Here is a 15159-nt window from a genome sequence, read left to right on the forward strand (position 1 = left end):
AGACAAAGCTAGCTGCTGGTGGAGCCACCTTGCACATGTGTGTGCATGCATTCCCCACTAATGGGCATCCATCCTGATGGGTCAGGGAGGGGAGCAGGATGAGACCATTGGTGCTGTTTCTGTGAGCATCTGCCTGTGGTGATCCTCATGGCCAGCCATGTGTGTCTTTGGGCACAAGTTGTGTCCATGTGCATGCCTGCTGGATGGACATGCTCAGCCTTGCTGCTGGTTGGAGCTGGGGCCGTGGAGCTGTGGTGGCATTGCTTCTGTCAGGCTGTTTGGCAACCTGCTGTAGATGTGCCACGTGCCTCCATGGAGGAGTAATGCCAGGTATTCATAAAGCAAATTAGTGTGCCACACTGGCTGGTGGTTTTTGAATACTTCCTCTTCCTCTTCCTCCTTGTGGTAGTACAAAGAAACACATTTTGTTGGTGATTAGACTGTTGTGTCATGCTGCCATATCCTCTTGTTATAAAATAACTCTCTTGTTCTGCACATGTCTAACGCTCTTTCTGTGTTGCTGCAGTTGGGTCAGGTTGTGACACACGGACTATGGCTGGTCTACAGCACCATCATGAGGCTTTTCAGGAACCCCCATCCTGCAATTACTTTGAAGGACCCTGAAGTGAAGTATGCATTGAGGCTGATTGATAAGGAGGTAAGAGTGTGTACAGTGCTGAGCTTGACTTCTCCATGGATACTGTGAAATGCCCACAGCTTCTTAAATCTTCCTCATTTGCAGTGGGGCAAATATTTATATTTTAAGGAAATAACTTATTTACAAATGCTCCTTGCCTAGTGTAACTGAATTCTGCAAGCAGGTTGTTTCCAAGCAAGTTAGAGTATGCTGCTCTAGAAATTGCCAAACTGGTAGTTTCTGTCATGTGTGTCTCATCTCATGGAGGACATCAGTGGAAGTTCCTAAAGTCTGCACTACTAGATTGGCTGTGAGCCAGAAGTCATGCTGTCAGGCAGAGCAGGCAGGTTTTTTTATGGTCAGTAGCCTTCAGCATAGTAATTTTCAGAACTGTTGATGCTGATTCATATGTTATAGGAAGAAAAGTGTTCAAATGGTGTAGACCTGGCAGCACCTAAGCTGTCTCTGTTTCTTTCTGTTAAAAGTAGAAGCTGTTCTGTACCTCCTGGGCTGCTCACCCTGGTTTTCAGAGGAAAGTCATGACCTCTAAGAGTCGTGGATCTTGCTATCAGAAGTTGGTAGCCCAACCTGTGGGAAGGGAGACAGTAAAGGGTGACAAGTCTAGATTTCCCATGAATAAATTCACCTTCAAATGCATGAGATGGAAGTCTTGGCTTTTCAGGTGTGAAGTCACACCTGAAGATACTTAAGTCAGTGAGCTAGTCAGAAAGTTATCAGAGGATTTTTGATGAAAAGGACTTTGGACTGGAATAGAGCATTGTTTGAGGTGTAGGATGTATTTGATGTATATTTGTTTGCATTGTTAGCTTGGCTTTCGTTTGTTCTGTCACAGAAAATGATTACTGTCATTCCAAATCCTAGTTTTGTGGGAACTGAAAGCTTCCCTGTGGCTTGGGCTGGGCAGCATGAGTGAATTTACTTCCCATGTGTACTGGAACAATGCTGTTATTACCTACTCCTCACTTTCTCATGAGTTCTGTAGCAGGTGGTTGCAGGTACAGTCTGCCTGACCTGCAGGAGGGGAGGGAATCTTGAAGCACTGCACAAGCTTCTGAGAATCAAGCTACTTGCAGGTTTCTGCTGTAGCAGTTTGTAACAGAGGAGAATTCACAGTTCACTTGATTTTTTGTTTCTTAAATAATAATATTTTTTTTCTCAGGCTGTTGTTATTTGTATGCTATGTTTAAATCTTGGGATGGAGGAACAGCTCTTACATAACCAGATCAAATTCTGCTGCATGTGATACCTTGATCAATTGAGAACATTGACTGATGAATGTTTATATTTTTTTGCCTAAATGTGAAATATGTCCTTGAATCAGAGGTAAATTTTGAGAAACCATAAACTGGTACAGCAAATGCCACTAGCTTCTAACATCCTGCCAAAGATCATAACCAGGTCAAATTCTGCTGCATGTGATACCTTAATCAATTGAGAATATTGACTGATGTTTAAATTTTTTTGCCTAAATGTGAAGTATGTCCTTGAATCAGAAGTAAATTTTGAGAAACCATAAACTGGTACAGCAAATGCCACTAGCTTCTAACATCCTGCCAAAGATCTGGTGCAAACACTCTGATCTTTGGGACTAAAACTTCTCAACGTTGCCAAAACCACCTGTCTGGGAAAGATTAAATTAGTCTGAGTCTTTCTGGCATGCTTCAGTTTGTATTTTACAAGCTATCAGATTTGAAGTAGAGGAGAATTTAATCTGAAACCACCTGTCATTACACAACATTTTAACTTGGGAAGGGAATTATGGCTCAGTGTGGTTGTGGAGCCTACTCAAGGTACCTGTGTGGTTGGCTAGAGTTTACTTTCCATTGTAAGAGCGATTTCAGTACACTGGTTTTACCTTGTGGTGTTGCTCCTTTTGCTTGCCCAGCCTAGCTAAAGACCTTCATATTTTTAAAGTTCCTGCTGTTCCAGTGTTGATAGTAATCATTCCTTTTGTGACTATGAGGCTGTACCTTCACCAGCAGAGCACCAAAATGATTTGTGTTTAAATCCACATTGAACTCCCCATTTTGGGAGTAGCTGGGGGTTGCAATTTTTAACATGACTTATTTTGATGATACTGTTCATAGCATGGCTTTGCAGAAAGTTTTCTTAGTGGACTGTGGCCTAAGCAGAGGAACAAGAAACTTTACCAGGAAGGAAAGCATTGGGAACTGTTCAGGAAAGCATTGGGAACTGTCCAGACCAATTTCACAGCTAAAGGAAATGGGCTGGTTGATTGCAGTGGGACACTGAGTCACAGGTACTGTGCTGCCATACAGCAATACACACCTAACGTTTGACAAGGATTCCACAGTTTTTAGGTGCCTGCAATATGAAGTTTGAAAAGCACTGGTCTAGAGAGTGCCTTGTTTGACATACATATGTGTCTTTTAACACAGCTTAGATTTGTGCAACTGAAAGCTGGAAATTGAACATACCATTTTGTTGAGCTGTTGTGAGCAGAAGCCTTTCTGCCTCTGCCCACTCTCTGCCTTCTGCCCACCAGCTGAAATGTTAACATCTGCTCAAACTGAGTTTTCCATACCTCCTGTGTTGAACAGTGAAATGGGGGTCACAAGGCTACTTCCTGGTGTTTGGTGTAGGACAAAGCTGTCATAGTATAGTATAGTTGTGTGCTAATTTAGTTTATGCTTTAAAAAAGCCCACAACCTCAGGTTTTTTGGCTTTGTTTGTGTAATGGTAAGCACAACTAATTTTTTAACTTTCAGTGTCTTCAGCAAAGCACTAGCCTGGAAAAACTGGTCTCCAGCTTTGCATTTGCAGTTCTGGGTGTGGAAAGCTCCTCAGCACTTGCAGCTTGAGTCAGAAGTGAGTGCTGGTAGCCAGAGGCCAAGGGCTTCCAGACAATTAGGGTTGATGGCACTGGGGAATGCAGGGAGATGACCCCATGCTGGAAATGACTTCTGCCTCTTGTTTCAAGGCTAGCTTTAATCTAGTTTTGACTAACCACTTGCTGAATGGCATGCTCAGTGTCTTGGCCATGTCACAGAGACACCAGTAGGCATGCTGATCTGGATACTAGGAATTACTTGAGCCTCTGATGTTTCTCACAATTGTCTTTTGTGATGCACCAAAATAACTTGTATTCAGATACCTTCAGCTAAGCTATCTCGACTTTAATTGAGATCATTAGCTGGGAAGCCAGAATTTTGTTCATTTTGCATGCTATTAAAGACAGAATCTTAAAATAAAGGATTATTGGCAAAATCCAATTTTGAAGTAGTGAAGCTGGTGCTGAAATTTTCATACAGAGTCAGCAGTGGTCAGTGTGAGTGCAGCAGTGCTAAGTCCGTGTTAGCTGTCTTTCATTTTCAATGGCAGTTACTCTTCCTGAATAGATATAAGTACAGAGATGCCCTTTTCACTCAGTTTCCTTCTTTTTTCAGCATTTTCCTTGAAATGATTTATTGTGAAGAAAATGTCTTCATCAGTGTGACCAGAACTCATAAGGAAAGACTAGATGAACGTGATGAAAAAGAAATCTCCATTGGTTACTTTAAAACAACAACCAGCCAACCAAAGTTAAAATATTTTATAGAAATTTTATCTAGAAGGGATATTATGTCCCATGAGGCTTCAAAAAAAGGAAGTAATTGGATGAGGCATTAAGCTATGTGCAGCTTCTTTCTATTTTTCTTCTTTTTTTTTTTCTCCCCCTGTCCCATGAATGTGAGCTGATTTTTAAGAGATAAAATTTAGGTAGTATAAGAAGTAGCATTTTATTTATTCATTACCACAATTTTATTCAAGGTATGACTTCCTAGTAAAAGATTAGAATAATTATCCCAGCCAGACTGTATAAGTTATCATAATTTTATAATAAAGTTCTTATCTAAATAGAATGCTCTTTTATATTTTATTGAAAGAGTAACTCAGTTTTTATGGGGAAAATATTTTAAAGGCTCTTAGCATAGAAAAGGGGACCAGTTTGCTACTTCCTAATTTTGACATCCACTAGCCTCTTCTGAAATAATCTTATACATTAATTCATCTGATTTTAAGACATTAAAATGAAATTTTGTTGGCCTTTAGCTCCTCCATATTTAAACTTTAAATGAGAATTGAAGTGACTTTTTTTTTCTGTGGCCTTCTCACAGAAGGCTTGTAATATTTAGAAAGCTATCACTTAGTCTTCATCTGTATATGAGTATCTTACTAAGTTTTGCTATTGACATTTAAGTACACATCAAAACAGCATTTGCATTTTTCTGTGTTATTTCTAATTTTACTTTGGTATTCTGTATAAAATATTTTGAGATTAAGTTAAGTTTTCACTGAACTGGAATGGAAAGTTGACCTCTGCCAGATTGCCACATTCAGAGGAGTTCATATTTGCCTTATGCAAAAATTAGGATGGTTTTACAAGTGAATTTATAAATGTTAAATCCCAACAACATAGCTGATTTTCTTTTTATTTTCCTCTTTCAGGAAGTTAGTCATGACACACGAAGATTTCGATTTGCCCTCCCTTCCATAGATCATGTTCTGGGTCTCCCTGTAGGTATGTTCTGACTTGCCTTACTGAGAACCCAACCATTGTTAATAATAATGTCAGAGATTTTGGGAGGATTTTTTTTCTATGCTTTGAATTGTTGAATTTTGAATACTGTCCACATGACTCGAGCTGGTATTTAGAGCTTTTGCAAGATTATCCTCATGCAGTGAGTCATCTGCAGGGACTGAAACCTTGTGTGCTTAGAGAGAGTATATATTCTGCTTGTTGCTGTGAAGGCAGTAGAAACAAACACTGGGCTTGTACAAACCCTTTTATTTTTCCAGTCTCAAATTTCCAGTGTGTGCTGTTCCCATGGTGCTTGGTCTCTGTGGTCCCTTTCCATTCCTTGAGGCAGTGCTCTCAGCTACTTCTGTAGCACATGTGGTTTATCAGATGATCTGCTCACATCTGAATTTGCAGCCACTCTCTTGGAACTTCTTAATCACCGTGGGGTGGACGTTTCCTTTGGCCTTGCCATGTGGTGTGGTGCCTTCTGTAATAGCTTAGTGCTATTGTTCCTACTGCTTATATAAGGAGCATTTAATTGTGGCTAGTGTTTAATAGAGATTTCTGCTTTAACAACCAGTTGCAGTGATCTGTGGATCAGGTTCTTCCTGGTGGTCCTCAGCACCTTTCCAGCATTACAATCCATCATGTATAGACTAGCTCTGGTTTGGGTTGTGTTATTCTCTTGATCCTCGTCAGCAGCTATGAGGGCAAAGCTAGTTTCCCTCTGTTGCCCATAAAGAGCAGTCTCACCTCTGTAATTGTTCTTGTCCTACACACTTAACAGAAGGGAAGCAGTCTGAGGTGAATTTGGCCTGCTGTCTTTCTCCAGTGGTTTAGTAATGCCAGGGCAAATTAGCCAGTTGTTAAGAGCGTAGCCCAAGAAGGTCCTTGCCTGGCCCTGCATGATCCCAGGAGCAGCATAGCCATGCTTTTGAAGGTGCTTGGCACAGGCTAATCTGTGGGTGATTGAGGGAGTGGTCTGTTGGGTGAGACCTGGGAAGCAAAGAGAGCTGAAAGCTGGGGAGGGTGGTAAAAGCAGCTGAGAGCAGCAGGCTTGGCAGCCGTGGGACTGGGCAGCCAGTGGGTGTGCACTCAGAATGTTCTGTGCAGCACCAACACTTCACACAGTTTGCTCTGGGGGAGAGTGGGATTGTGTGTGGTTCTTACAGAGGCTGCCAACTGCTGTCCTGTCACAGCAGGGTAAAACTCCAACAAGAGCATAAGGCATGTTTTCCCTTTGGGAGGAGCACCTGTTTTGGAGTTGTACCAATTCTTGTAAGACAGGTCCCAACAGCTGTCCCATCTGTCCAGGTCAGCGGTCTGCAGTGGTCACCATGGATCTGTTCCTGGAACTGGGGGTGCCAAGGCCACCTGCAGCTCCCTTCAGGTCTTCCCTGGCAGGAGATGTGCATGCTACCAGGGGTGTATAGCCTTTGCTGAGAGGGTTATTTCCATCACCCTTACATTATGTCCATGTACAGCTTCAAGTGAGTTATGGTTGCTCATTTCCCAAGATACCAGGTGGCACATCTTCAGTCATCCAGTGGTTTGCTTCACTGGCCCTCCAGCTTGGCCAGCCAGCTCCTGGTAAAAATTTCATCTGTGTTTCCATAACAGGCAGAAGAGATGCACGCTGTCTTTGGAGAGCTGTGTTCATCTTAAGAGAGAGTTTGTTCTGTTGATCTAGTGGTGATTTAGAAAAAAATAATCCCCCCCTAGATATTCTTTGGTTGGGTCTCTTCAGGGTGTTGGAATTTTATAGGAAAACCTTTCAAAGAAGTTAATTCTAGGATTTTTTCATCAAAAACTTAGAGAAAAGAAACTATTGTAGGGAGTTCAGTGAATGTGTGACAGATTGAAATGTGATTGCTACTTTCAAATGTTAAGCTGGAGGAGTAGCAGGGTTAGAAAAGTGTGTTGTTTCTAGGCAGCCTTAGCAATGGCAGCTAGAAGACCTTCTGGTAGACATGAGTGATCTGTGGACAAAGAAAGAAGAGTTACAAACTCAGCTGTCACTGAACTCTGACAGTTTATAACTAATGTTAATGAAGTGTGAATAGCACTTGACATGTCTTTTTTGCATGCCTTTAGGTATGATAGATGTATAGCACAGCTTTTGCAAGGTCTCCTGTACAGTTAGGATTTTGGTAAATGTAGATGCATGAAGCTATCAGAACACATATGATTGACACATAAAATTAGCAGTGAAGTTGTCTGCCCTTCCAGGTAGAATCTGTGCACGGTTAGCAGCTCTGGCAAGGTGTTTCAGTAACAGGAAAATGAGAGAGGAAAAAGTGCTGCCCCAGTCAAGGCAATGAGGAGAACTTTGAGACTGCATTTGCGTTTCATGCCAACTCAGTGCATCCACTGAAAGAAAAATATTTTGAAATCAAACTGCTTTTTTTTTTTCTCCCCTGTGTACAGGACAGCACATCTACCTGTCTGCACGGGTGGATGGAGCTCTGGTTGTGAGACCTTACACTCCAGTGTCCAGTGATGATGACAAGGGCTTTGTCGATCTTGTTGTCAAGGTGAGAACGTCACGCTCCTTTACCACGCTGGGCAGCTTCTGAGCCCACTTGCAGTACCATGTGAGCTCTGATGTTCTGGCTTCTGCTCAGGTCTGTGCTGCTGCAGACTGTGCTGTTGTCACAGGTGATGTGCAGTTGTGACTTACAATCCGTACAGCATTTTGCAGGCACTTCTTTAGGGAGTGTATCTTAGGAGATGCTGCAGAATTTTCTGTATCTGCATTCTGTAATTTCCCAGAATCTGTGTTGTTGGCCTGCAGGTGTTCACACATTTTTTTAATCCTTCTGAAATAAGGAATTAAGCTTGCCTAAACTGTCAGCTTCTTCTGAATCTAATATGATGTGGTCTTTATGGTCACTGAGAACACTGATTATTGTCTTTACTGATCCAGAAGGTGTGGAGGACTGATTTAATTGGATTGTGATTTTGAATCCTGTGATAAGGTATTTTTGTTTTATCTCTTGGTAGCTAGACTAAGCAAGTAAATTTAAAGCTGACATGAAATAATATCTGGTTTTCCTCTTAGAATTTTGCTCTCAAGTTTTTTTCTTCTGTAGCTAATAGTGCTTTATTAACTTACTGTGAAACTAGAAGTGAATTGGCCTTTTGCTACCTACTTATCTCCATGAGCATGGTGTTGCACACTGAAGACATGACAAGGGAAAAACTTACATCTTAGAAACATTTCATAAGGCTCCTTCTCCACATGACTCTCCATGCATGCAAATGATGCTATTCCTGTCAAAGTGTAGCTAATCTCAGCTGGAACTCTTCATAGCCATGTGATTTAAAACAAAAAACCCAGCACAGTTCCAGCAATGTAACTTCACCCACTGATACCTGTTTGAACAGTTGAATATTCAGTTATTTGATATTCACTCTAACTTCAACGTACAAACTGTTGGCATCCCAAGAAGGTGGTTTGGGTGTATCCCTTTGCAGCTAAGCTGTCAGGGGTCTCTCTTAGGAGTTTTTTTCTGTTTGAAATCACCATGGTTTTTGGTGTTTTTTTTTTCTGTCCCTTTTGAACATGGGTGTAAATCGTGTTGATTATTGAGACATCTTCTGTGTTTCAGAATTACAACAGGGAAACTGCCAGTCTGTGTCCAATCTGATTAAAACTGGGGCAAGAGTAATGTTTTAGTCTTCTTCATTTCAGAAAACTCAGTGCTTCTGTTGTCAGTGAAATTTGCATTGATGGTATTTCTTCATGTAGTAATGATATTCTTGGCGTGAGGAGTACGGGTACCTAAATATTTGAAGGGCAGATGTTCATCTTTGAGCTGTGAGATTAATTGCTTCACTATTATTTTTAACAGGTCTACTCCAGAGGTGTCCATCCAAAGTTTCCTGATGGAGGAAAGATGTCTCAGTACTTAGACAGCCTGAAAATAGGGGATACTATTGACTTCAGGGGACCAAGTGGCCTACTTGTCTACAACGGAAAAGGCAAGGCTGACTCAGAAGATAAATTTTATCCAGAGTAAACAATACAGAGCAAACATTATAAGGGAATCACAGTTTTTTCCAGCTGGTTCCAAGTCTTTATAGAATCATAGAATAGTTTGGGTTAGTAGTACTGGTCACAGTTTTTTCCAGCTGTGTTCAAGTCTTTATAGAATCATAGAATAGTTTGGGTTGGAAGGGGCCTTTAAAGGTGATTTAGTCCAACCCCTCTGCAGTGCGGGACCTCTTCAACTAAATCAGGTCACCCCATCCAATCTGATGTCGAATGTTTCTGGGGGCATCTATCACCTCTTTGGGCAACCTGTTCCAGTGTTTCACCACCCTCCTTGTAAACAATTTCTTCCTCATACCTAGTCTAAATCTACCCTCTTATAGTTTAAAACCATCACCCCTTGTCCTGTTACAACAGGCCTTGTTGAAAAGTCTGTCCTCATCTTTCTCATAAGCTCCCTTTAAGTATTAAAAAGCTGCAGTAAGGTCTCCATGGAGCCTTTTCTTCTCCAGGCTGAGTAACCCAGACTGTCTCATCTTGTCCTCACAGGAGAGGTGTTTCAGCCCTCTGGTAATTTTTGTGGCTCTCCTCTGGACCTGCTTGAGCAGGTCCATGTCTCCTCTACTGAGGACTCCAGAGCTGGGCACAATACTCTGGGTGGGGAGGGTTATACCACAGCAGAGTGGAGGGGCAGAATCTCTGTGGCTACATTTTGAATACACATACTGCACGAACTAGACCCTAGCTCTCACCTCTTTATTTGAGTTGGTTTACTCAATACAATCACCTTTTCCCACCAGACATTTGCATTCTTTTGTGCAGAGATGCTAACAACAAAGAAAAATTGCTAGTGTCTTAATTAAGTCAATGTTCATCTTGAGGGGGGTGGTTATGTGACCACAGAAGTGCTTGTTATTGATACTATTCTCAGAGAAGGGAATTCTCTCCCTGCTTATATGGACATAGTTTATACATTGATAAAAACACCTGGTATTTGCACTGTCCAACGTTAATTTCTTAAGTGAAAATGAATTTTATCAGTAGGAATTTGCTTCTATGGCAGTAGAAAACATCTGACTTTGGCATAGTGCAGCCACAAATGTGTCACAAAACCCTTCTGTCAGTTTTGTGATCAGCAGAACTCAGCTGTGGTTTTCCAGAGCCTTCTGTGTTGTGTTCACGTTATCCTGGATGAAGAGAAGTGTGAATACAACAAGCAGAACATTTTGGGGACTTCCAAACTCTCTGTCACACTTGGCTAAAACTGGCAAATTGCTCAAAAAGAGGAGATAAATGTACAAAAAAAATTAAAATAGTAGTTTCAGCTTTTCCCTTAAAATAATCTGCATGGAGTAAATAAACTCTCTGAGCAGATTAATTCCTTTGTCTAGAACTGTTTCCAGAATCTGGGCTTCTGAATATCATGGGGCCTTGGGGTGTGAGCAAATGAAAATACAGGTAGTGATGGCTTAATGCTGTAGTCAGGAATAAGTAATAACTCATGTCAGTGCCTGATGTTCTTATCACCTGTCTTACAATCTCTCATCCTTCAGGATTTGTTTTAGTGGGTGACATCTCCACTTTTGTCTGTTTCTTGCCTAAAGCAGCTGAGGGAGACGGGCTGAAAAAAAAATCAGTAAGCTGAGTGTGCTGGGAAGGGATTACAAGCTCTGCTTCCTGCTTTCTTCAGTGTCTTGCATTTCTCTCTTCTCTCCAGGCAAGTTTGCTATTCGGCCTGAAAAGAAAGCTGAACCAGTTACTAAGGAAGTGAAATATGTGGGGATGATTGCAGGTGGGACTGGTACGTATAGAGAAAGATTCATCCTTGGATTCTGACAGCCTGTATTTATTTGTATTTCCTTCACATACTCACCTGCCCTTTTTTGGCTCCTTTGCATTCTCACAGCATTGACCTGCCCTTCTCTTTCAGGGATAACACCTATGCTGCAGATCATTCGAGCAATCATGAAAGACAAAGATGACCCTACCATCTGTCAGGTGCTGTTTGCTAATCAGGTAATTCTGTCCTTTTTTCAGTTTATAAAGTTTTATTTAACTAGCAGAACTCTACTCAGCAGATGAAATTCTTGCTGAGAAGGCCTGTTAGAGAAATACAAACCCTGAGGGGAGTGAAGCGAAATGTTGAAAACTTCCCATGTAAAAGCTCTATAATTAATTGGGTTTTTAGTATTACTACAAAAATGTTGTTCTCCTTTGAGCTAATACTCACTTTCCTGCATCTCATGGCTCTGCTTCTAATCCAGTTTATAAGTATTTTAAAACTCTACGTTACTTTTTTCAAGTTGTTGATGTTTTGGGCAGACTTTGAGAGGTGTCTTTTTTAGTGGAAAGATGAAAAAGGTGGACATCTGTCTCCTTCCTCAATTATAATTCTCCAGCAGGGTTTGTATGTGGAATCTTTCTGACAACATCTTAGGTGAGGCTAAAATTAAGTAAGCTCCAAAATATCCCTCAACTATGAAGCTGTGATTCTGCATGGCTGTCTCATTTCCTTTCCCTCTGCCAGTTCTTCATGTGCTTCTGTTGCTGTTTGAGGTGTATCATACTGCAGTGCTGGGCAAAGGGAAGGTCTCACACCTGTCAAATTCTTGCAATAGAAATTTCTTTTTTCTGGACCAGGCAACCAGTGTGGTGGTGTGCTGCTGAACTGCAATGCCCCTTCTTTGCCTGATGTTCTTCTGATGTTAATCCTTTTGTTTTTAAATTTCTCCATCATAATGAATATTTGTTTCTGGATTGTGAGCCATTTTTTGTGGTGAACCTCACTTCATGCATGTGTTTTTTATCTTCTTTAGGGTCTTTTCTGTCATTCCTCTCTTGAAACTCGGAGTATCCTCATTTCCTTTGTACCAATTGTAAACCAAGATTTTTCTACCCAGAAGGTGTCATCCAGGTGCCAACAGCTGCCCTGTTCTGGTGCTCAGTTACAGCAGGACCTCCTTAAGAGCTTGGCCATCTGGTGCTGGCAGTTGTGGCTGCAGCAGCTGGTCTCTGCTGAGCCCTAGGAGTTGGCATAAGATGCAGCTGGTATCAGGGCAGGAGGCTTGGGTTTTGCTGTGCATAACTCAGAATGACCAATACAGGTCTAGAACTGCTTTAGCCACCTAGAAAACCTGCTGCTTCTTGCAGAGGCCACTCAGGGAATGGTTGGCTGTATAGTAGCAACACCCTGTGTGAACACCCATCCTTGGCTTTAAAGGGTCCTTGTAGCCAGTAACTGCACAGATATAAAGCAGATGTGGTAAGTGGTCATCCAGGAAGGTCTGCAGACTAGATGTTTTTTAATATTTTAAAAGATTTTTTTTTTTAATATGTGTTTTGCTGGTCTTGTATTTTGACCCTCATGAAGAGAGCTGGGTTGGATTACAGATGGCAACGTACATGGACTCGTGCTGTGCTCCTGACTAGAGTGCTTTCAGCTGGTCAAACCCAGTAACAGCTTTTCTGGAACACATGCAGCTGCAGATCCTGAAATAGGCACCTTCTCAGCAGTAGTTGCTGGCACATTTATCCTTACCCCCACAGTTGCAGACATACTGGTGTCCTCAGTGCCAAATTATTAAGGCTGCAGAGGATGGGATCACTTTCAGGCTCTATGCTTTTCCCTCCTTGCCAAACTGCATCTGCTCTTAGAGGAATAAGGCTTTCTTTTGGCCTTCAGTGATGCTGTGTCACAGAGGGGGAGCAGAACTTGGTGCCCTGGGATAATGTTTGTTGTTCTAATCAGAACTTGATACCCTTTTTTATTTTTTTTTCCCCCCCACATCCTGTTTAAAAGCCAAGCAATCCCCATATGGCAGTGCTGGTAAAATTTGAAGTGACAAATGTGAAAACCCTGGTGTTTTCCTGACTGTATGGCACAGTACGAGGGGTAGGCAGGTACTTGTATGCTGTCAGTGTTAGTTTTTTGATGCAAGTTGCTTTTTTAATAGAAGTGCCAAAAGAGGGCTTTACTCTTCTGATGCTCCCATGAATTCTGTGAACGAGTAAAGGTCCTATGTTTTGATCCATTTTTTTTTTTTCAGAGGGAAAGCATTGCATGGTCAGGATTTGGGAAAGTTATAAACCTTTTTTTTGTCTCTGCCACAGGATAGTCATGGAAATAACTTGTTTGCTCTCTTTCAGCCTGTGAAACAGAGTTGACTAATCTGTTCCATCTCACAGGACTGCAGAGCAGCTAATGATCTGTGTTCTTCTGAGGGCTGCAGTCAAACCAGAGTGTAATCATTGTTTTCCTTTTCCTGCAGACTGAGAAGGATATCCTGTTACGTTCTGAGCTGGAGGAGATCCAGGTTCAGAATCCCAGTCGCTTTAAGTGTTGGTACACACTGGACAGAGCACCTGAAAGTAAGATTATACATGCTACTTTCACTGAAGCTTAAGTTATGAGTATTAATGCATGTGTTTGACAGGAGGCATGCTGTGCCATGTTTTTCTGAGCTCCTTTCTTGCTTAATGAATCGTGTCTGAATGCATCCAGGTAGCATCATCCTTCACACAGTGATGCACAGAAACTCTTCCGTGTAATCAGGCGGAGTTTCCAAAGCTACAAAGCTCACCTCAGGTGAATGGTAGTGCAGTGTTCCAGATGTCCATACATGAATATTTAGTGTTATTTACTCTGGAAGGTGACCTTCCTTTCTCCTTCCCCACAGGCATAAATATAAGCTGTTAATTCCTGTCCTGAATTCAGTGCAGGTGTGAAGGCAGCTGTGGTGGGTGTGTCAGAGGCACCTTGCCTCATGGACATGTGGCCAAGTGTAGAATCCTGCATAGCTGTCATTGTGTGGCAGTTCATGGCAGCTGATACTCTGCCCAGACAATGGAATTGTCTTTGGATTAACAGTGCTTCTCAACGACACTACTGTTGCAGCTTGATGCAGTCCATTTCTAAGGATAATGTGATATCGTTGGCTGGTCTGGGTGAGAGGATGCTAGCTGAGTGTTCCTCCCTCAGCTGTGCAAGCTTTGAGGAAGAAAAGACTGAATAGTTACTGCAGTTGTGGAAAGGCTCAGTAGTTTCTGTGTGAATCTTTGTGGTTTTCCTTTCTTACCATTCCTCATCATGCCCACCCATGTCAGCATAGATTCACACTCTTGTTCAGTGGCCATTTGGGGCAGAGAAGGAAAAGCCATATGCCTTCTCTTAACTTGTGACCAAGAATACTTCTCTGGTAGGGTGTGAGGGGGAACGGTCTTGCTGTCATGTCATCTTCTGCAATTAGTGTTCTTCTGGAATTTCTAATCACTGTTCCTTTTCTTTCATATCTGTGAATAGTGAAGAGATCTTAACAGTCACGATAAAAATTCATCTCCAAATGCCCCAGCACTAGTTTGTACACTTCCATGACCACATGTGAAACCAGACCAAATCTGGAAATTTTTGGGTAATCTGTGGGAGAAAAATGTGTAAATGCATCAGTCTTACTGTCCCCAAAGGTTTGAGTCAGCAGCTTTTTGCATCCGGGGTTGTGGATGTGATGAGTAAACCTGAATCCTCGTATTAACAGATTGGTACCATGAGTGTTCTATCCAGCAACAGCTTCATCAGCTAGATTTCCCCTAGGGAGCTCATAAACAGCAGTGTTAGGAGCGTGGATGTTATTATTTCACAGTGCTGGAGCTGAGCAGATCCACATTCTGTTCACAGCTCTGCTTGAGATTTTCTTGGGGCTTCTAGCAAGCTTTGCTCAAAGTTAGTCCTCGTTTCCTCTGTACACCAGTTTTGCATCTTAAAAGCAGAGGTGGCAGTTTTTCCACATGGAGTAATTGTGTTGAGGACACTAACGCGATTGGAGTGTTGAAATGCTGGGGTCTGAGCCCCAAATTCAGGTTGCCATATGGGTGATCCCCACAGCCCTTCATACAGAGGGGGTGAGTTTGCCTTATAGCTTCCCCCCAGGGTGCGGCCGGCCCTGCAGGGAGAGCCAGAAGGGAAATGAGCCCCAGGGGTCCCGCAGTGAG

General features: G+C 42.1%; 1 protein-coding gene across 1 annotated transcript in view; it reads left to right on the forward strand.

Moving 5' to 3' along the window:
- Window positions 1-532: 532 nt before the first annotated feature.
- Window positions 533-15159, forward strand: part of LOC103769351 (NADH-cytochrome b5 reductase 3-like) — a 15609-nt gene continuing 982 nt past the window's right edge. The window contains exons 1-7 of the mRNA XM_008936544.1: window positions 533-658; window positions 5108-5180; window positions 7608-7714; window positions 9035-9164; window positions 10892-10975; window positions 11105-11190; window positions 13443-13542. Coding sequence (XP_008934792.1) covers window positions 575-658; window positions 5108-5180; window positions 7608-7714; window positions 9035-9164; window positions 10892-10975; window positions 11105-11190; window positions 13443-13542 — 664 coding nt within the window. The 5' untranslated portion in view covers window positions 533-574. The remainder of the gene's footprint in view (window positions 659-5107; window positions 5181-7607; window positions 7715-9034; window positions 9165-10891; window positions 10976-11104; window positions 11191-13442; window positions 13543-15159) is intronic.

Source organism: Merops nubicus, unplaced genomic scaffold (genome assembly GCF_000691845.1).
Source record: "Merops nubicus isolate BGI_N331 unplaced genomic scaffold, ASM69184v1 scaffold11353, whole genome shotgun sequence".
Lineage (NCBI taxonomy): Eukaryota > Metazoa > Chordata > Aves > Coraciiformes > Meropidae > Merops > Merops nubicus.